Source organism: Lynx rufus, unplaced genomic scaffold, assembly GCF_022079265.1.
Source record: "Lynx rufus isolate CCGP_SWC_20201006 ecotype Redwood Valley unplaced genomic scaffold, mLynRuf1.p SCAF_5, whole genome shotgun sequence".
Lineage (NCBI taxonomy): Eukaryota > Metazoa > Chordata > Mammalia > Carnivora > Felidae > Lynx > Lynx rufus.
The window spans coordinates 71551443-71572623 of NW_025814867.1; the positions used below are offsets into that span (position 1 = coordinate 71551443).

Here is a 21181-nt window from a genome sequence, read left to right on the forward strand (position 1 = left end):
GAGGGTTGCAGATGGGAATGGTGAGGGACTACAGATTGGCATGACACTTCATTTTGGAGTGATGGAGATATTCTACAATAGTGATGTTGCACAACTCTGTACATTTACTAAACATCAAGCAGAAACTTTAAAAAAGAAATCTACTTGCCAAGAAATACAGGAACCATAGACTTACATGTTTTGGCCTTTATCCCACACAATAGTCTCTAGCCTCCACAAATGTTACCTTTTCTAACCGCTCCGGACTTGGCATTGGCAACCTCTGCCGCTTGGCCTCCTGCTCTAAAGTTAAGAGCATGTTTCTTTCTTTCAGTAGGACATACCTGTGTCAAAGAACACAAAGCTTGTGATGCCATTCTATGATTACATTAAGGCTATAGTTTTTGACATCAAAACTAATGATCTGTACTCAAAAATCCTTTAGAAATCTCAATATACAGAACATCATTACAAAGAATTATCGTTTAAACAGAGCTGTATGAATTCTTACTCATTTGTTCAGTAAATTTTCCATGTGCCACATACTGTATTAAGTGCCAAGAGAGTTACATAAAATATAAAAAATAATCCCTACACTCCAAGTGGAGAGAGAAGATGGACGGTAACATTCACTTACTGCCTATTACATGCCACGCAATGTGCTAATAAGCGCTTTATATATATTACCTCATCTAATTCTCACATCAACCCTTTGGAGTTGGTACTATTTCCACTTTTTTTTTTTTTTTTTAATTTTAGAGAGGCGGTTGGAGAGAAGGGCAGAGGGAGAGGAAGAGAGATAATCTTAAGCAGGCTCCATGCTCAGCACAGAGACAGATTTGGGGCTGTATCCGATGACCATGACATCATGACCATGACATCATGACCTGAGCCAAAATCAAGAGTTGAACATTCAGGGGCGCCTGGGTGGCGCAGTCGGTTAAGCGGCCGACTTCAGCCAGGTCACGATCTCGCAGTCCGTGAGTTCGAGCCCCGCGTCAGGCTCTGGGCTGATGGCTCGGAGCCTGGAGCCTGTTTCCGATTCCGTGTCTCCCTCTCTCTCTGCCCCTCCCCCGTTCATGCTCTGTCTCTCTCTGTCCCCAAAATAGATAAAAACGTTGAAAAAAAAAAATTAAAAAAAAAAAAAAAAAAAAAAAAAAAAGAGTTGAACATTCAACCAACTGAGCTACCCAGGCGCCCCTCTACTTTGTAAAAGAAGAAAGTACGGGTGACAGAAGTAAGGTATTCTGGGGCACATAACTAATTCAAGATTTATAATCTGGACTCCCTGTGTGCAATATTCGTTTTATTTCTACTTCACTAGGCTGCCTCAGAAAATGTAGTGTGATGTGGTGAACTGAGTGGTACAGACGAGAGAGGGAAGATTTATGTGGGAGAGGTGAGAACATCTCTTCTAGCCAGGATGATCAAAGCAAGCTTCAGAAAGATGGGTTTTATTAGGCTCGAAAGGAAACCAAAGCAAACATAACCAAAGGTACTAAAGTGGCAAAGGTAAAGTGGGGTAAGTTTTGTGAATAAATGTTTGAGAATTAGAGCTGGAAGAAAGGAAAGGAAATAAATGTCAAGGGCACTGAAAATGACACAAAAGCACTGGGGTATTTTAAGTTATGGAGGAAGACAATTTTGGGGAAGGAGATAAAATCAGAAGATAAATAGGTTTTAGCCAAGATGAATACTGAACAGCCCTACCTATCCCTTCACCAGTAACCCATGGTAACAGTGCTTTCATACAACTAATTTTTCTACAATGAATCTGTGCTGTTCTACACATAACACTTCTGACACCAAATGAAAGGTTTTTTTTTCCATCCTGATGCCAAATACACGTTGACTTTTCAATACCACTTCTCCAGCACTCTGACACTGAGTACCTGTGGTGCCAGATTACAGATTGAAGGGTACAGTCCCACAAAACTGTCCCCCCACTTCACATGCCAATAGCAAGTTCCAAAGCCTGCATACATTTGACTAACAACTATAAATTCGGTTTCCAATGACCCCTCCTCCTCTGGTTTGATAATTTAATAGAACTGGTTTATTATAAAGGATACAACTCAGAAGCAGCCAAACAGAAGAGATGCATACGGCGTGGTGTGTGGAAGGGGTGAATAGCGTCCCTGTCTTTTCAGGGTATGTTACCCTAACAGCACCTCCATGTGTTCACCAACTTAGAAGCTCTTCAAACCCAGTTATTCAGGGATTTTTATGGAGGTTTCATACATAAGCACAATTGACTAAATCATGATTCTGGTTAAAGTCAATCCCAGTCCATCTCCTCTCACCAGAGATGAGGGTGGTGATGAGGCTGAAAGCCCCACCCTCCAATCATGCCTCAAGTCTTTGTGGCGACTAGCCTCTGTCCTGAAGCTACCAAAGGACCCACTAGAAGTTGCTGAATTAGAACAAAAGACACTCCTCTTGGGAAATTCCAAGAGATTTAGGAGCTATGTGTCAAGGAATTAGAGACAAAGACCAAATACATATTTCTTATTTTGTCACATGAGTAAGCCAATAATATTAATGGTTTTAATAAGTATTTTACAATTATTTAATCTGCCATGAAAGATAAATAATCTTTAAATCAGGGGATACAACTTTAAATGTCTACTACATTGCCTAGACAGATAAACAATTGTAAGTGAAGTGGGCTCACTGAAGGAACAGATGGGTAAAAAGTGGTCTGTATGGCTCCATTTAGATGGGGCAGTTGCTATATACAGCAGCCAGTTGTTACAATGCAGGAAGGCAGGTCCAGTGTTGCCAGAGTGCACTTCTGATTATTTAAGAGGAACCAGAAATCCTTATTTTTGTGTTAAATTTCCCAATTTTAAAAACAGTACACTCCAAACAAACCCTATCAGCTCAGAGAAATCACTGTCCAGATTGGGAATGAATCTCACTCTGTCTCTACTGACATGAGAGCTACAGTGTTAAGTGTATCCCATCTCCCACTGCTATAAAGGAGCCTCTGTCTCAGAGTACTAATAAAACAGTTCAAATACTAGGGGTCTTTAACAGACCTCAACAGGTTCCTGCCTCTGAACCTCTTCTCTTTTGTCTAGGCACTTTGAGAGACAGAACTCTTTCTCCTCAGTTCCTCTGCCCCTATTGGGTGAAGATATCTCAGAAAAATACCATACCAGAATTCCTTTCTTCCAAAATGGGGAAATAATTCTAGAATTTGACAGCAGTAATGAAAATAGCCAATCAGATAAATTAAATGGCTCTTTGGGGTGCCTGGGTGGCTCAGTAGGTTAAGCATCTGACTTTAGCTCAGGCCATGATCTCACGGTTCGTGTGTTTGAGTCCTACACTGGGTGAGCTCAAGCCCTGCTTTGGGTAAAAATATGAGCCCTGCTTCGGTTGAACCCTTGAACCCCTTCTCTCTCCCTCTCTCTGCCCCTCGCTCACTGCACTCTCTCTCTCGCTTAAAAAAAAAAAAAAAAAAAAAAAAAAAAAAAAAAATTAATTCATTAAAAAAATAGCCCTTTGACATCTTTTTTTGCTCCATCTCTGACAGCACTATAGCTGGAGTCCGGGGACACTGATCATTTGTCCCTATTGGATCAGTTACCGTTCTCTTTAGGGGCAAGGTCTCCAACTGATATTGGTAGAATCCACAGTTCATCTCCCATCAAGATTCAAACAGATCCCTCAAAACCTGTCCCCAGAATTAATGAATATCCTATAAAGAAGCCCTGCAAGGCATCAAGCCCATAATAAAAGATTACACTAGTCCCTGTAATACCTCTAATTTTACCTATAAGAAAACCCAATGGCTGAGGATGGAGGTTTGTCCAGGACCTCCAAGTAATAAATAACATTGTTATCCTTTGGCATCTTGTTCCTAACCCCTCCCCCCATGTTAGTGACACCCAATCCTACTGAAAGCAAAATTTTCACCACAACTGATCTATGCAGTGCATATTTTAGTATTTCAGTTGATGAGGATAGCCAAACTTGCACTTGGGAAGAATGGAAAATACACCTGGACAATAATGCTCCAGGACTAGAAAGTCCTTACTTTTAGAAACCTTAAAAACTGATGTGGATGACAGAGTTTTCTGGAGGCTCTACTTTATTAAAATATGTAGATTATTTGCCTCCTTGCTTCCCTTCTCAAAACTCTTCACAGGAAAATAGCATCTACCTGTTACAAGTTTTGGCTTTAGGGACATAAACTCTCCAAAGAAAAATTGCAGTTTGCTTAAACTCAGGTTTGATACTTAGGGCACCTGATCTTGGAACAAGGACATCTGGATTCAGGTAGACTTCAAGACACCCTGAACTTCCCCAAACCTACAACTAAGCGCCAATTATGAGGTTTCCTTGGACTTATTTGCTACTGTTGAAAATGAGATTCCAAACTTCTTACTGCTCTAACTCTATATATGCTTTACTAAAAAATGACAAGACTGACCTTATTATTTGGAAAGGATGGGAAGACATAGCCTTTGGGAACTTTAAAGAAGAGCCTAATAAATGCCTCCTGCCCTCTGGAATGCTAATTATCAACTTTCCTTTTTCCTCTTAGATAAAAGGGAAGGGAATGCCCTTGGGGGAGTACTCACCCAAAAACATGGGGACCATCATCAACACACAGGGCATTATACCTACCAACTACACCCTGGGGCACAGGAGTCCCCCTTGTCTCAGAGCCATTCCTACCACCACCCTTTCAGTTAAGACCACTAAAGAAATAGTAATGGGATCCCCTTTACCATCCTTGTATTGTGGCGAAGGACAAAACCACAAACATTTATGCCAATGGCTGGTATGCCTTTAGAGTAGCTGATGAGTTTGGAATATTATGGAAACAAGGTTTCCTTACATCTAATGGGGATAAAATTAAAAATGACTCCTATGTCCAAAATTTACTAGATGTCATACTTAAAAAAATTTTTTTAACGTTTATTTATTACTGAGAGAGAGAGAGACAGCATGAGCATGGGAGGCGCAGAGATAGGAGGAGACACAGAATCTGAAGCAGGCTCCAGGCTCTGAGCTAATGGCATAGAGCCTGACGTGGCCTTGAACCCACGAACCGCGAGATCATGACCTGAGCCGAAGACAGACGCTTAACCGACTGAGCCACCCAGGTGTCCCAATATGCCATACTTTTACTAGCTGTTCTGGCTATTATTTATTTATTTATTTATTTTGGTTTCAAGAGTAGAATTTAGTAGGGCCCCCCAGTTGGCTCAGTCGGTTAAGTGACCGACTTTGAATTTGTGAGTTCAAGCCCTGCATTGGGCTCTATGCTGACAGCTCAGAGCCTGGAGCCTGCTTTGGATTCTGTGTCTCCCTCTCCTCCTCTCCTCTTCGTGCTCTGTCTCTCTTTCTCCCTCTCAAAAATAAATAAACGTTAAAAAATTAAAAAAAAATTTTTTTAACGTTTATTTATTTTTGAGACAGAGACAGAGCATGAACAGGGGAGGGGCAGAGAGAGAGGGAGACACAGAATCTGAAACAGGCTCCAGGCTCTGAGCTGTCAGCACAGAGCCCGACGTGGGGCTCGAACTCACGGACTGTGAGATCATGACCTGAGCCGAAGTTGGACGCTTAACCGACCAAGCCACCCAGGTGCCCCCCCCAAAATTTTTTTTTTTTTTTAATTTTTTTTTTCAACGTTTATTTACTTTTGGGACAGAGAGAGACAGAGCATGAATGGGGGAGGGGCAGAGAGAGAGGGAGACACAGAATCGGAAACAGGCTCCAGGCTCTGAGCCATCAGCCCAGAGCCTGACGTGGGGCTCGAACTCACGGACCGCGAGATCGTGACCTGGCTGAAGTCGGACGCTTAACCGACTGCGCCACCCAGGTGCCCCCCCAAAAATTTTTTTAAATAAATAGAATTTAATGATTCATCACTTACATATAAAGCTCTGGCCATTATTAATATTCCAGGGGATTCCAGACTTAACTTCCTGGAGGCCAAAGGAAACCACCTCACTGATATTTCTGCCTAAAACGCTGCTCTCAAGGAAACCAGGAGCCAAACCTCTGTCATGGTCCAAAGGGATGTTCTCCCAAACAGTAATTTGGAAAAAAAAAAAATGATCAGAAATACCCAACAATTGCCCCAGAGAGGGAATAACAATATTGGAAATCTAATTAATTGTTCCATAAGAAAGAGAGAACTCTGGTTTGGATCAAGTAACAATCCTGCCCTACCAGAAAATCTAAAATTCCCAATTACCACTGTATATACATAAACAGTATCTACTCACATGATAGCATTCATGAACCAATATTGGTGGGGAAATGTTAATAAGGTAACAAACAGTGCCTACCTCCCTTGTCCCACCAAAATGCAATACAAAGAAACCTGTTCACACAAATGAATTTCATACAGTTCCCCCGTTTCATGGATGTATATATGTTTTAGTCATGGTTTGTATGTTTTCTCACTCACCAAAGCTTTCTCTTGTAGATAGGTTAATGCTTCTTCTGTGGCTAAAATTCTGTTAGAAAAAGATTATCCCTACCTGGGGAAACCCTCTTGAACTCCACAATGATTGGTGAATGCACTTTACTGATTAGGTGCTTCAACCAGTCTGTGCTGTTTGGCTGGTTTTATAACACCTTTATTGTGCATATCGTCCTCAAACCTTGGGGTAGTTGAATGTACTAACAGCACTATTAAGACTCAATTGGGCAAAATTTGTAGAGACCCTCCAAATACCCTGGCCAAAAGTACTGCTATTAGTCTTTCTAAATCTCACATCTACCCCCTTTGAAATTCATAAGCTTTCATCCCATGAGATAGTCACAGAACATCCACTGTAGTTGGCCCCTGCCTCCTGTGACCCAGAACTGATAGAAGGAAGACAGACGTCAATATTGTAAAGGCCCATTTACTTCCATTAAAACTAACTATGCTTTGGGGCGCCTGGCTGGTGCAGTCGGTTAAGCGTCCGACTTCAGCCAGGTCACGATCTCACGGTCCGTGAGTTCGAGCCCCGCGTCGGGCTCTGGGCTGATGGCTCAGAGCCTGGAGCCTGTTTCAGATTCTGTGTCTCCCTCTCTCTCTGCCCCTCCCCCGTTCATGCTCTGTCTCTCTCTGTCCCAAAAATAAATAAAACGTTTAAAAAAAAAATTAAAAAAAAAACTAACTATGCTTTGTTAGAGCCATCTTTTCACAGTGCACTCCCTGGAGACGGCAACCTTAAGCATCACACTTTGCAACCTGGAGATTTCATCTACTGAAAAAGACTAAAACTACTCTCCAAACTCCAAAACTACTCTCTTCAACCTTGCTGGGAAGGTACGTACCTGCATGAGAAACTGCTAACTAACCCTCGTGCCACCAAACTCCAAGGAATAGAATCCTGGATTCATGTGACACATCTAAAGAAATCACTAAACCCTGACTGGACCTGCATACCATCTAGTGACCTGAAAGTAAATATTTCCTGGAAATGAAGCAGAAATGACAAGACAGCTTTATCAACATGTCCAGACCAGGCCTGCATACCTTTTCCTGTTTGCTTTTCCCAACTCTTTAGCTGAAAGTGGAAAGAAAACACCCTTATGTGCATTTCCCAAATGCTTGAGAAAGGGGGCAACACCTTTTTTTCTCATTATGGGCTTTCAGAAACAGCTTCATCATGATCTTGTGATGAACTACTTTTTCACTTGTTTTTTTCTGAAGGATTAGAAGGTTCAGAATTCCAAAAGTCTTTCATCTAACCTATTATCTGATTCTGGATTCTTATCCAAATTCACAGTCTCTGAATATGCAACCTTACAGGTTGTATAACTGGATAATGTCTACTTCTTTTCTTTCTTTTTTTTTTTTTTTAAACATTTCTTTATTTTTGAGAGAGAGACAGAGTACGAGCGGGAGAGGGGCAGAGATAGAGAGGGATACACAGAATTGGAAGCAGGATCCAGGCTCTGAGCTGCCAGCACAGAGCCCGACATGGGGCTCGAACCCACGAACCGTGAGATCATGACCTGAGCTGAAGTCAGATGCTTATCCAACTAAGCCACCCAGACACCCTGGATAATGTCTATTTTCAAATAGTTCTTTTGAGATAATACTGTTTTAATACATCTCTGAAGTTTTGCTATTTTTTGCAAAAGCTCATTAACTATTGCTTCATGTGTATACCTGCACTGTATCTTCCAAAATGCACTTGATCAATTCTTCCAATGAGCTCTTGCAGAGTCCCCTATTTTGCTTTCATGGCCACTTTAAGTGGGGACTTGCAGGAGGCATACATGACTCTGGGATGGAGTTTGCCTCTGTATGGAGAACTTTCTCCTATAAGTTGGAGAAAGTGCCAATAAATATTTTCAGCTGACTACTTTCAGACCTAAGGTCCTATTTAGAACCATAAAACGATTTTGAATTATGTTACTTCTTGTGTTTTATATAATTACTTAAAATTTTTATACTTTGTTTCCTGTTACACTTCTGTAAAAACGATGCCCCAGACACATGGAAGATGGCAGAGTAGGAGGATCCTAGGCTCACCTCATCCCATGGACACACCTCGATAACACCCACCTCAGTGTAAGTAACCCAGAAAATGACCCAAAGACTGGCATAATAGACTTTGTCACAGCTAAACGTAGAGAAGAGGCCACACCGAAGAGGGTAGGAAGGATGGAGACATAGTGGAGAGCCAAACAAACACAGGACCGTCTGTAAGAGGGACAGGGTGGGCACAGAAGAGAGGAGAGAGGAGCAGACCCCACACCAGGCACCCCAGGCATGCAGGACCAGCACTGGGAAGATAAATTCCCAGGACATAAAATTCCCATCCCATAATTCTCCCTTTGAAAACCAGAGGGGCTTAATTTCTTGAGTTCTTGTTGTCATGGGGGTTTAACACTTAGAACTTTAAAAATCAGCAGGCTTGGGTCAGGTAGAGAGTAGAAGGCCAAGAGGAAACTGAGTCCCCATCCTTAAAGAGACAAGAGAACAAATAGCCCCGCTGAGATTCAGCACAGAGCACCAGTTTGAAAGATGCCTGGGGCATACAAGGAGATTTGTTTGCTAATTTTGGGGCCTATGCTGGAGGGGCAAGTCTTAGGGAGACTTCTCCAGGAACAAAGGAATTGGTGGGCACCATCTCCTTCCCCCACTCCCCAGCCTAGATACAGACACCGGTGGGAACCAATGCAGTGCAAATAGTCTCTACCTAGCTCACTAACAGTGTGCCTGGCCCCCAACCACTTTTGCAGATCTACCCCTCCAACCCAGCTTCTTCCTATAGCAGACCTGAGCAAACCCTGCTATCACTGTGCACCCTGTGTTCCTCTGTGGACTTGCTCCCTCCAACTCTCTCTCAGTAGGCGTCCATCCAAAGTGACACCACAAGCCTGGCAGTGTGCAAGCAGCCCTGATGGGTTAGCATCACCCCAAATTGATTCCTGTCCCGGGGAAAGAGGAAGATAACCGCACACACTAGTTCCACTGTGGTCCCAGCAGTGGACTGGGGGCAGACATCGGTGTGACTGCAGGCCTTGTCCGACAATGAAAGCTTCTTAGAGGACAACACAAAGAATACCCTATAGTTCAGTGCAACTGCAACTCTGGCAAACACCTAGTCTGACCCAACTCAAGCTAAGGTTACCCCAGACAGGCCCACTAACAACACAGGAACAAAACCCTGCCTGCAACATGCAGAGAACTGTTGTAAATGACTGACAAGGCAGACACACTTCAGCCGCAAGAGTAAGGTGCATGCCACACACATAGGAAACACCCCTGAAGCACCAGGTTCGGGTGAAGTGCAGGGCACTTTAGGACCTCTTCTTCATAAGACCACTACTTTCACGACCAGGAGAGATAGCTGACTTTCCCAGCACACAGAAACAGATGAAAAGAGTTAGACAAAACGAGGAGACAGAGGAATATGTCCCAAGTGAAAGAACAGGACAAAATCACAGCAAGAGACCTAAACGGAATGGAAGTAAGCAATATTCGTGACAAAGAATTTAAACTAATAGTCATAAAGATACTCCCTGGACTTGAGAAAAGAGTGGAGGACCTTGGTGAGACCCTCAACAAAGAGACAGAAAATGTAACTCAATAACTTATATTAAAAATACACTAAACAGGGGTGCCTGGATGGCTCAGTTGGTTAAGCGTCCAACTCTTGATCTCAGCTCGGGTCTTTGAGTTTGAGCCCCACGTTGGGCTCTGCACTGACAGTGCAGAGTCTTCTTGGGATTCTCTCTCTCTCCCACTCTCTCTCTGCCAATCCCCCACTCACGTGTGCACAATCTCAATCTCTCTCTCTAAAAATAAATAAATAAATAAACTTAAAAAAAACACACATAAAAAATACATTAAATAGAATAAATGCTAGACTAGAGGAAGCAGAAGTATGGATCAACAACCTGGGGTGCAAAGTAATGGAAAGCAATCTTGCTGAATGGGAGAGAGAAAAAAAATAATTAAAAAAAAGTATTTTAAATAGGCTTAGAGAACTCAGCAACACCATCAAACATAATAACATTAGCATTATAGAGATCCCAGAAGGGGAAGAGAGAGAAAAGGGGGCAGAAGAGTTTTGTGAAGAAATAATAGCTGAAAACTTCCCGAATCTGAGAAAGGAAACAGAAATCCAGGAGGCACAGAGCACTCCCAACAAAATCAACCCAAGGAAGGCCACACCAAGACACTTAGTAATTCAAAGGGCAAAAAGTAGTGAACAATTTTAAAAGTAGCAAAAGAAAACTGTTACATACAAGGGGAATCTCCTAAGGCTATCAGTTGATTGTCAACAGAAACTTTCTAGGCCAGAAGGGAGTGGCATGATAAATATTAAGTGCTGAAAGAAAAAAACCTGCAACAAAGAATATTCTAACATTCAGGAAGGTTATCACTCAGAATAACAGGAGAGATAAAGAGTTTCCCAGACAAAAGCTAAAGGAATTCATCACTAAACCAGCTTTATAAGAAATGTTAAAGAGGACTCTGAGTAGAAAGGAAAGACCAAAGGAAAGTAGGAAGCAAAGAGCAATAAAATTAAGTATATCTATAAAAATCAATCAAGGATTTTACAAAATAAAAGGATGTAAAGTAGGACACTATATACCTAAAATGTGAGAGGGAGAGGAGTAAAAATTTAGTGATTTTAGGATGGGTTCCAAACTCAAGCGACATTAACTTAATGCAGACTGCTATATGCACAAAATGTTATATATAAACCTTATAGTAATCACAAATCAAAAACTGGTAATAGATACATAAAAAATGAGAAAGGAATCCAAGTATATTCCTAAAGAAAGCCAGCAAACTGTAAGAGAGCAAGAGAAGGAACAGAGAAGGACAAAAATAATCATAAAACAATAACAAAATGGTTACATGCCTATAAATAACTACTTTGAATATAAATGGACTAAACACCAAATCAAAAGACATAAGGCGATGGAATGGATAAAAACAGCAAGATCCATCTATATGCTGCCTACACAAGACTCATTTCCGACCTAAACACACATGCAGATTCAAAGTAGAGGGATGGAAAAGCATTTATCTGCAAACAGAAGTGAAAGGAAACCTGGGGTAGCAATACTTACAATGGACAAAATGGATTTTAAAACAAAGACTGTAACAAGAGACAAGGAAGGATGCTATATATTCATAAAGGGAAAAATCCAACAAGAATATGTAACAATTGTATTTACGCACCTAAAAACCTAAACCAGCTAATAACAAACATAAAGGAAATAATCAACAGTAATACAATAATAGCAGGGGACTTTAATACCCCACTTATATCAATGGATAGATCATCTAAACAGAAAATCAACAAGGAAACAGTGGCTCTGAATGACACACGGAAACAGATGGATCTAAAAGATATAGTCAGAATATTCCATCCTAAAACAGCAGAATACACAGTCTTTTCAAGTGTAGAAAAGAACATTCTCCAGAGTAGATCACATGTTAGGGCACAAAAGAAATCTTAACAAATTCAAAAAATTCAAAGCCATACTATGCATCTTTTCTGACCACAATGCTATGAAACCAGAAATCAACTACAAGAAAAATCTGGAAAGAACACAAATACATGGAGGTTAAATAACATGCTACTAAACAATGAATATGGGATGGGGCGCTTGGTTGGATCAGTAGGTTAAGCGTTCTGATTTCAGCTCAGGTCATGATCTAGCAAGTTCGTGAGTTCAAGCCCCGCATCAGGCTCTATGCTGACAGCTCAGAGCCTGGAGCCTGCTTTGGATTCTGTGTCTCCTTCTCTCTCTGCCCCTCCTCCGCTCGTGCTCTGTCTCTCTCTCAAAAATAAATAAACATTAAAAAAAAAAATTTTTTTTAAAACAGTGAATGGGGACAAAAAAATCCAATGAACACAATGAATGGGTCAACCAAGAAATCAAAAAGGAAATTATAAAATACACGGAGACAAATGAAAATGAAGACACAGCACTCTGAAATCACTGGGATGCAGCAAAAGTAGTTCTAAGAGGGGAATTAATAGCAATACAGGCCTATATTAATAAGCAAGAAAAATCTCAAATAAACAACCTAACCTTACACCTAAAGGAGTTAGAAAAAGAACAACAAACAACCCAAAGCCAGTAGGAAGAAGGAAGGAATAAAGATTAGGGCAGAGATCAATGAAACAGAAACAAAAACAATAGAACAGCTCAATGAAACTAGGAGCTGGTTCTTTGAAAAGATCAATAAAATTAACAAACCTTTAGCCAGGCTCATTAAAAAAAAGAGGGAGAGAAAGAACTCAAAATCAGAAAGAGGAGAAATAACTGACAACATAGAAATAACAAGGATTATAAGAGAATATTATGAAAAATTATATGCCAACAAATTGGACAACTTAGAAAAAATGAATTCCTAGAAACATATAACCTCCCAAAACAGAATCAGGAAGAAATAGACAACTTGAACAGACCAACGACCAGCAATGAAATTGAAGCAGTAATCAAAAAATTCCCAACACACAAAACTAAAGGACCGGATGGCTTCACAGGAGAATTCTATCAAACACTTTTTATAAAAGAGTTAATACTTATTCTTCTCAAACTATTCCAAACAATAGAAAAGGAAAGAAAGCTTCCAAATTCATTCTATGAGGCCAGCAGTACCCTGATACCAAAACTAGATAAAGACACTACAAAATCCAGGCCAATAGCTCCAAAGAACATAATGCAAAAATCCTCAACAAAATACTAGTGAAACAAATCCAACAATACATTAAAAACAATAATTTACCACAATCAAGTAGGATTTATTCCTGGGATGCAAGGGTGGTTCAAAAATCACAAATCAATCAGTGTGATACATCACAGCAACAAGAGAAAAAAGAAAAAACCCTATGATCATTTGAATAGATGCAGAAAAAGCATCTGACAAAATACAACATCTATTCATGATAAAAACCCTCAACAAAGTAGATTTAGAGGGACTATATCTCAACATAAAAAAGGCCATATATGAAAAACCCATAGCTAACATTATACTCAATGGTGAAAAACTGAGAGCTTTTCCCCTAAGATCAGGAACAAGATAAGGATGTCCACTCTCATCACTTATATTCAACATAGTACGAGGAAGTCCTAGCTACAGCAATCAGACAACAAAAAGAAATAAAAGGCATCAAAATTGGTAAGGAAAAAATAAAACTTTTGCTATTTGCAGATGACTTGATACTATATATAGAAAATGCTAAAGACTCTACCAAAAAAACTACCAGAACTGACAAATGAATTCAGTAAGGTCACAGGATACAAAATCAATCCACAGAAATCTGTTGTATTTTTATACACTAATAATGAAGCAACAGAAAGAGAAATTAAGAAAACAATCCCATTTATAACTGCACCAAAAATAGTAAGGTACCTAGGAATAAATTTAACCAAGGAGGTGAAAGATCTGTACTCTGAAAATTAAAACACTGATGAATGAAACTGAAGATGATACAAACAAAAAGATATTCCATGCTCATAGACTGGAGAACAAATATTATTCAAATGGCCATACTACCCAAAGCAATCTATAGATTTAATGCAGTCCCTATCAAAATACCACCAGCATTTTTCATAGAACCAGAATAAACACTCCTAAAATTCATATGAAACCACAGAAGACCCTGAATAGCCAAAGCAATCTTGAAAAAGAAGAACAAAACTGGAGGTATCACAATCCCAGATTTCAAGTCATATTACACACCTGTAGTAATCAAGAGAGTATGGTACTGATGCAAAAAGAGACACATAGATCAACAAAACAGAATAGAGAGCTCAAAAATAAACCCACCATTATCTGGTCAATTAATCTTTGACAAAGGAGGCAAGACTATGCAGTGGGAAAGACAGTCTCTTCAACCTTCAACAAATGGTGTCGGGAAAACTGGACTGCTACATGCAAAAGAATGAAACTGGACTGCTTTCTTACACTATACACAAAAGTAAACTCAAAGTGTATTAAAGATCTAAATGAGAGACCCAAAACCATAAAAATCCTACAAGAGGGTAAATGCAGCAATTTCTTTGATATCCGCTGTTAACAGTATTTTTCTAGATAGATCTCCCGAGGTAAAGGAAACAAAAACAAAAATAAACTATTGGAACTACTCAAAATAAAAAGCTTCCACACCGCAAAGGAAATAATCAAGAAAACAAAAAGACAACATAGTTAATGGGAGAGGATGTTTGCAAATAACATATATGATAAAACATCAGTATCCAAAATATATAAAGAACTTATATAACTCAACACTAAAAAACCCCACAAATAACCCAATTAAAAAATAAACAGAAGGCATTAGCAGACATTTCCCCAAAGAGCACACACACAGATGGCCAACAGAAACATGAAAAGATGCTCAACATTACTCATCATCAGGCGAATGCAAATCAAAATCACAATGAGGTATTATTTCATACCTATCAGAATGGCTAAAATAAAAAACACAAGAAACAAGTATTGGCGAGGATGTGGAGAAAAAGGAACTCTTGTGTACTGTTAGTGGGAATGTAAACTGGTACAGCCACTGTAGAAAACAGCATGGAGGTTCCTCAAAAAATTAAAAATAGAATTACCAAATGATCCAGTAATCCCACTATTAGGTATTTACCCAAAGAATACTAAAACACAGGGGCACCTGGGTGGCTCAGTCAGTTAAGTGTCTTACTTTGGCTCAGGTCATGATCTCACCGTTCATGAGTTCGAGCGCCATATCGGGCTCTGTGCCAACTGCTTGGGGCCTGGAGCTTGCTTCGGATTTTGTGTCTCTCTCTACCCCTCCCCTACTCACACTCTGTCTCTGTCTCTCAAAAATGAATAAATGTTTAAAAAAATAAATAAAAAATACTAAAACACTAACTTGAAAAGATATATGCACCATGTTTACTGCAGCATTATTTACAATAGCCAAAGTATGGAAGCAACCCAAGTATCCATCAATAGAAGAATGGATAAAGAAGATGTGGTATATATGTACACTAGAATATTAGTCATAAAGAATGAAATCTTGACATTTGCAACAACACAGATGGATCTAGAGGGTACAATGTTAAAATGAAATAAGTCAGAGAATGACAAATAGTGTATGATTTCACTCATATGTGGAATTTAAGAAACAAAACAAAGTGTAAAAGAGACAAAAAAAAAAAAAAAGAGTCTTAGAGAACAAACTGATGGTTACCAGAGCGTAGGCAGGCACTGAGATGGGTGAAACAGGTGAAGATTAGTAAGAGTACACTTATGGTGAAGAGCACTGAGTAACTGGGTCAATCAGGTATTGTATACCTGAAACTAATATAACACTAAGTTAATTATACTGGAAGTTTAAAAAAAGAAAATGATGCACCCAATAAGGAGATGATCTCCAACAGTTGGGACCTAGAGAAAATATAAACTTTAGATGGGAAGTGCCTAAGAATTCTCCCTCCTAATCTTCCTGTTACTTAAATGTGATCTGAAGTGGTTTCCAACTATTAGGCACCTTCCCTCCAAGGTAGGACGTGACAACCAGGAAAGGTTCTTCCTGACACTGAAGGAAAAAAACCACTAAATACAGAAAAACGGGCTCTTCCTCAGCACTGCTTTCAAGGAGAGATCTTGATCAAAAGGGGGAAATGTGAGGGGCACCTGGGTGACTCAGTCAGTTAGCATCCGACTTCAGCTCAGGTCATGATCTCGCAGTTTGTGAATTCGGGCCCTGTGCTGACAACTCTGAGCCTGGAGCCTGCTTTGGCTTCTGTGTCTCCCTCTCTATCTGTCCCCCTCCTACTCACACTCTTTCTCTCTCCAAAATAAATAAACGTTAAAAAAATTGAAAAAAAAAAAAAAGGAGGGGAATGTGAAAATTAATAAAAGGAAACCTCACTAAAGTAGACTGGAGATCCTAGAAGGGGAGCCATACCATTCCATGTCAATTACAGGAAAACTGTCAATTACAGATCCCTAATAGAAGACTCAACAGGAAAGAATCATCGGGGCGCCTGGGTGGCGCAGTCGGTTAAGCGTCCGACTTCAGCCAGGTCACGATCTCGCGGTCCGTGAGTTCGAGCCCCGCGTCGGGCTCTGGGCTGATGGCTCAGAGCCTGGAGCCTGTTTCCGATTCTGTGTCTCCCTCTCTCTCTGCCCCTCCCCCGTTCATGCTCTGTCTCTCTCTGTCCCAAAAATAAATAAAAAAACATTGAAAAAAAAATTAAAAAAAAAAAATGCTGAATGGATGCATTAAACCACACTGACTTAAATCCTCTCAACCCTCTCTAATTCATCAGGAAAATTTGCCAGAAAAATTTAGCTAAATTCCCAATTAAATGCACCCTCCAACATTTCCCCAGGGCAAATAAGCTAAAGATTCCAGACCATGGATAAGGTAATAAAAAGGAGGAAGGCTTAAATGTGACAAACTCTTCCTATTTCATTTTATTAGTTTACTAAAATTGTTAGTGTAAAAATGCTAGTATGGGGATGCCTGGGTGGCTCAGTTGGTTAAACTCTCAACTCTTGATTTCCACTCAGGTCATCATCTCACAGTGAGTTTAAGCCTCTCATCAGGCTCAGTGCCGACTGTACAGAGCCTGCTTGAGAGTCTCTCTCTGCCCCCCCCCACCAAAAATTATGCTTTCTCTCTCAAAATAAATAAAATAAACTTAAAGAAAAAGATGCTAGTATGACTGGTAGCAGTTACAGTAAAATTTCTTAATCCCCAACTATTTGAGAACACTAATACATTTGTCTTAAAATCTTTACTGGTTTTACATATCATCCATAGTATTATAACACAAATCACTTTCTCAATTTCTTACATCAAATAGATGTAAAGTTTATACCTCATTGTCATATTTTAACTGCTTCCAACACCTACATATTAATGTATTCAGTATACTTACCAAAGTTTATGTAAATCTTCATTACTTTTATTCCTTAATTGCTGACAGGTCCATGAAGCTCCTATTAAAATTATGAAATTCACAGACACACACAGAAAAATTTATGAAATTCACAACATGAAATAATTTTCTAGCTATGTGCCTTGTGGCAGATTATTCAACTTCTCTAAACCTGTTTCCTTATCTGTAAAATATAATAGTTTTATCATATCATGGTATAATACACAATTAGGACTAAACTGGCATTAAATTAGATAACACATAAAATATTAGTAATGTCACTGGCAATAGCATTAAAAAAATGTTAGTACTAAAAAAGAATGTGTTTCCACAGTTTAATACCAAAATATTTCATATCATTATAAACATGTAATTATCTCTAAAAAATGAAATCTAAACCAAATCTCTGACCTCACTTCAGTTAACAATTTCAATTTACTCCTCTTCTAAGCCTTTTGTCAACCTGCCAATCAACAATTAACTGTACTATTACATTGTCCTTTTAATTTTCTCTCACATTCCCAAAAGAAATAAAAAAAGGAAACACCTAAATGATCCCCAAGGTGGATAAATAATCCCAAAGTAATGGAGGATTTAATAAATATATTTAATATCAGTCAACCCAAATATCTTACCAGATTTCACTTTTTCTTCCCCCCAATTCTTTGGGTCATCAAAAAATTCTTCCAGTCCTTTTCTTGACAATGTGGTATGAAGTAATCTACACTGGTGAAAAGATGTGACATTTGGTATATTCTTAGGCAAAAGACTAAGAGAAAACCTGCAACTGAACATATATAAACAAGTGATCAGAGTTTTGCAACATTTGGATTTTACAAGCAATAATTGGAATCATTTCCTCATCTACAATGTTAAAAAAAAATTATTCAGGGTTTCTGCACAAAGAACAAACTTATAAAATGCTTTAGAAATAATTTTCAATATTGCATTATAGATGCTGCTACCCTTTAATTTCAGAGGTTAATATATTCACATAATTTTGGAGACAGTATCTTGATACAATTATACTTAAGGTAACACTTTTAGGCTTTTCATACCTGGCTAGTGATTACATAAGCAGATAAAAACATTCTGAAGATTAATTTTGCAACATGTATCACAAGCCTCAATGCTTCCCCCTTCAACCCAAAATTCATCTAGAAATTTCAACTAAAAATATGATGAGAATTAATAAAAATATCTATTAAAGCATTATATGTGATATCCAAAAGTTGGTAATAATGTAAATATGCAACCAGGAAATGGTTAAAAAATTACTGTGCATTTGTATAATAATTTATTATGCAGTAATTTAAAAATCACGTTTTTAAAGAATATTTAATAAGCTGGTGAAATAATGTAAAACTCAATAGCAAAGTGTATCACAAGTGTTGTATTCCTACCAAAAAAAATTAACTTGAATCTAACCATGAGGACACAATCAGACAAATCTAAATGGAAGGATAATCTGAAAAGGCTGATCTGCTCAAAAATGTTCTGGATTAAAGATGACTAACAAGACATGACAACCAACGACAGTAATGAATGATCGTTGGTTGGACCCTGGATAAAAAATTAAGAAAAAATTTGAACTGTATGCTACGTAAAAGCACGGTGACAGTAGTATATTAAATACTCCAGCGTGATCATTGTAGTATTGTAGTTATAAAGACAGTGTTCTCGTTCTTAGGAGACATATACTGAAGTGTCACAATGTCTCAAATAGCTCAGAAAAAAATACACATAAGCATGGATATAAAGAGACATAAAAATGTGACAAAACGCTAAGGTTTGCTTAACATAGACGAAGAGTGGTTATTCTTTGTAGTACTCTTACAATTTTTCTGTTGGTTTGAAATTTTTAAATATAAAAAATTGGGGAAACTGGGTAGAGCACCAAGATGCATACATGTAAATATGATTCTGGCTTTATTTTAAAATTACATGTATGTGGGGGCACCTGGGTGGTTCAGTCAGTTAAGTGTCTGACTCTTGATTTCAGCTCAGGTCATGATCTCATAGTTTGTGAGTTCAATCCCTGAGTCAAGCTCTGCTCTGACAGCTCAGAGCCTGCTTGGGATTCTCCCTCTTCTCTGTCTCCCACTGCTCCTCCCACCCGCACACCTGCTCTGTCTCTCTCTCTCTCTCAAAAATAAATAAACTTAGGGGCGCCTGGGTGGCGCAGTCGGTTAAGCGTCCGACTTCAGCCAGGTCACGATCTCGCGGTCCGTGAGTTCGAGCCCCGCGTCAGGCTCTGGGCTGATGGCTCGGAGCCTGGAGCCTGTTTCCGATTCTGTGTCTCCCTCTCTCTCTGCCCCTCCCCCGTTCATGCTCTGTCTCTCTCTGTCCCAAAATAAATAAAAAACGTTGAAAAAAAATTAAAAAAAAAAATAAACTTAGAATTACATGTATATGTATATATAAAAAGGAATGTAAGGAAATCTTTGAGTGGCAAAAATTATAGTTGATTATTATTTTCTTCAAAACACTTGCCTTATTTTCCATTTGCCTTATTGTCTGCAAATGAAGCAATATTCATTTTGATAATAAAAATCTAAAATTTATTTTATTTACAATTTTTTTTTAACGTTTAGTTCTGAGACAGAGCATGAGCAGGTGAGGAGCAGAAACAGAGAGAGACACAGAATCTGAAGCAGGCTCCAGGCTCTGAGCTGCCAGCACAGAGCCCGACTCAGGGCTTGAACTCACTGACTATGAGATCATGACCTGAGCTGAAGTCAGATGCTTAACCCACTGAGCCACCCAGGTGCCCCTCTAAAATTTATTTTTAAGAAAAAACGACAGTAAATTACAGACAATTGATCCAAGTTTGTCACCTTTATCAAGTTACAACCTATCAATCTCTGCAAAATGAAAAAAATATTGCTTATCTCTCAAGTTAAGTGCAAGTAATATATAGCACATAATAGATGCTCAACAATTGTCTGTGCTGGATTCAAGGACACATACATTACTTCCTTTAAAAAAAATCCGACATACCCAATGATTTATAAAATCCAACTCATTAGAGACAAAATCCAATAAAAGGGAGGAAACCATACACCATAAACTTGTCAGTTTGTCCAGAAGACAGGCTGTCTTTCCAGAAATAATAAACACCATATGTCGGATGTTCCTTTCTCACACCAGCAGAGCTACTTTCCGTTCTTTTGACTACTTTCACTTATTCACTCCACATTTACTGAAAAATCTTTCTGATATATTCTGGAGATACAAAAGCGCCTTGGTTTTTATCCATCCAAACTTGACATAATTTTCAGTTCCATAACCAAATCCTCTTCAGTGCAGTTTTTCCCAACTCACCCATCCAAAGAGGATGCTTCTGTACCTCTAGGTTTAAGTCAACAAATACTGGTTATCTACAGACCCCATGGACTGTCTGGTCCGCACTAGGTGACAAGAAAAAGTTTGAGAAAAGACCGGAAATGTCGGAGGTGGACGACTTCTCTAAGGGCATTCCCTTCTCACGCAGGTGAGTTCGGGTTCGGTTATGCGCGCGGCCTCTCAGCTGTTTTCCAGCATCTCGGCAACCAAACAAGATCCAAAGTCGGAGAGGAGAACAAACCTACTACTCACATCACTTACCCTGTGCTAGGTGGGGCCTGAAGACTTATTAGCGACTTAGAAGCTTTCAGCCCGGTTAAGACTTTTCTGCAAACACTGCCCAAACTGGCCGCAGCCATGTCTCCACAGAAAGTAAGGATACCGCGGTTTCTCCACAATGAAGTCACTTCCTGTGTCTCAGGCCGACCGGATGGAGAAACAGAAATAGGCTTTGCCCTCACTCAAGATGGCCACTTTCCGCCTTCGCTCT

The 21181-nt window shown here is 39.3% G+C and overlaps 1 protein-coding gene across 1 annotated transcript in view; it reads right to left on the reverse strand.

Annotated features, from left to right (window-relative positions):
• The window catches only part of MRPL47 (mitochondrial ribosomal protein L47), a 34403-nt gene extending 13315 nt beyond the window's left edge, over positions 1-21088 (reverse strand). Inside the window, exons 1-4 of the mRNA XM_047099410.1 lie at positions 20953-21088; positions 17982-18133; positions 17347-17407; positions 227-323 (exon numbers count right to left, since the gene is read on the reverse strand). Of these exons, the coding sequence (XP_046955366.1) occupies positions 227-323; positions 17347-17407; positions 17982-18133; positions 20953-21050 (408 nt within the window). The 5' untranslated portion in view covers positions 21051-21088. The remainder of the gene's footprint in view (positions 1-226; positions 324-17346; positions 17408-17981; positions 18134-20952) is intronic.
• Positions 21089-21181: the final 93 nt, after the last annotated feature.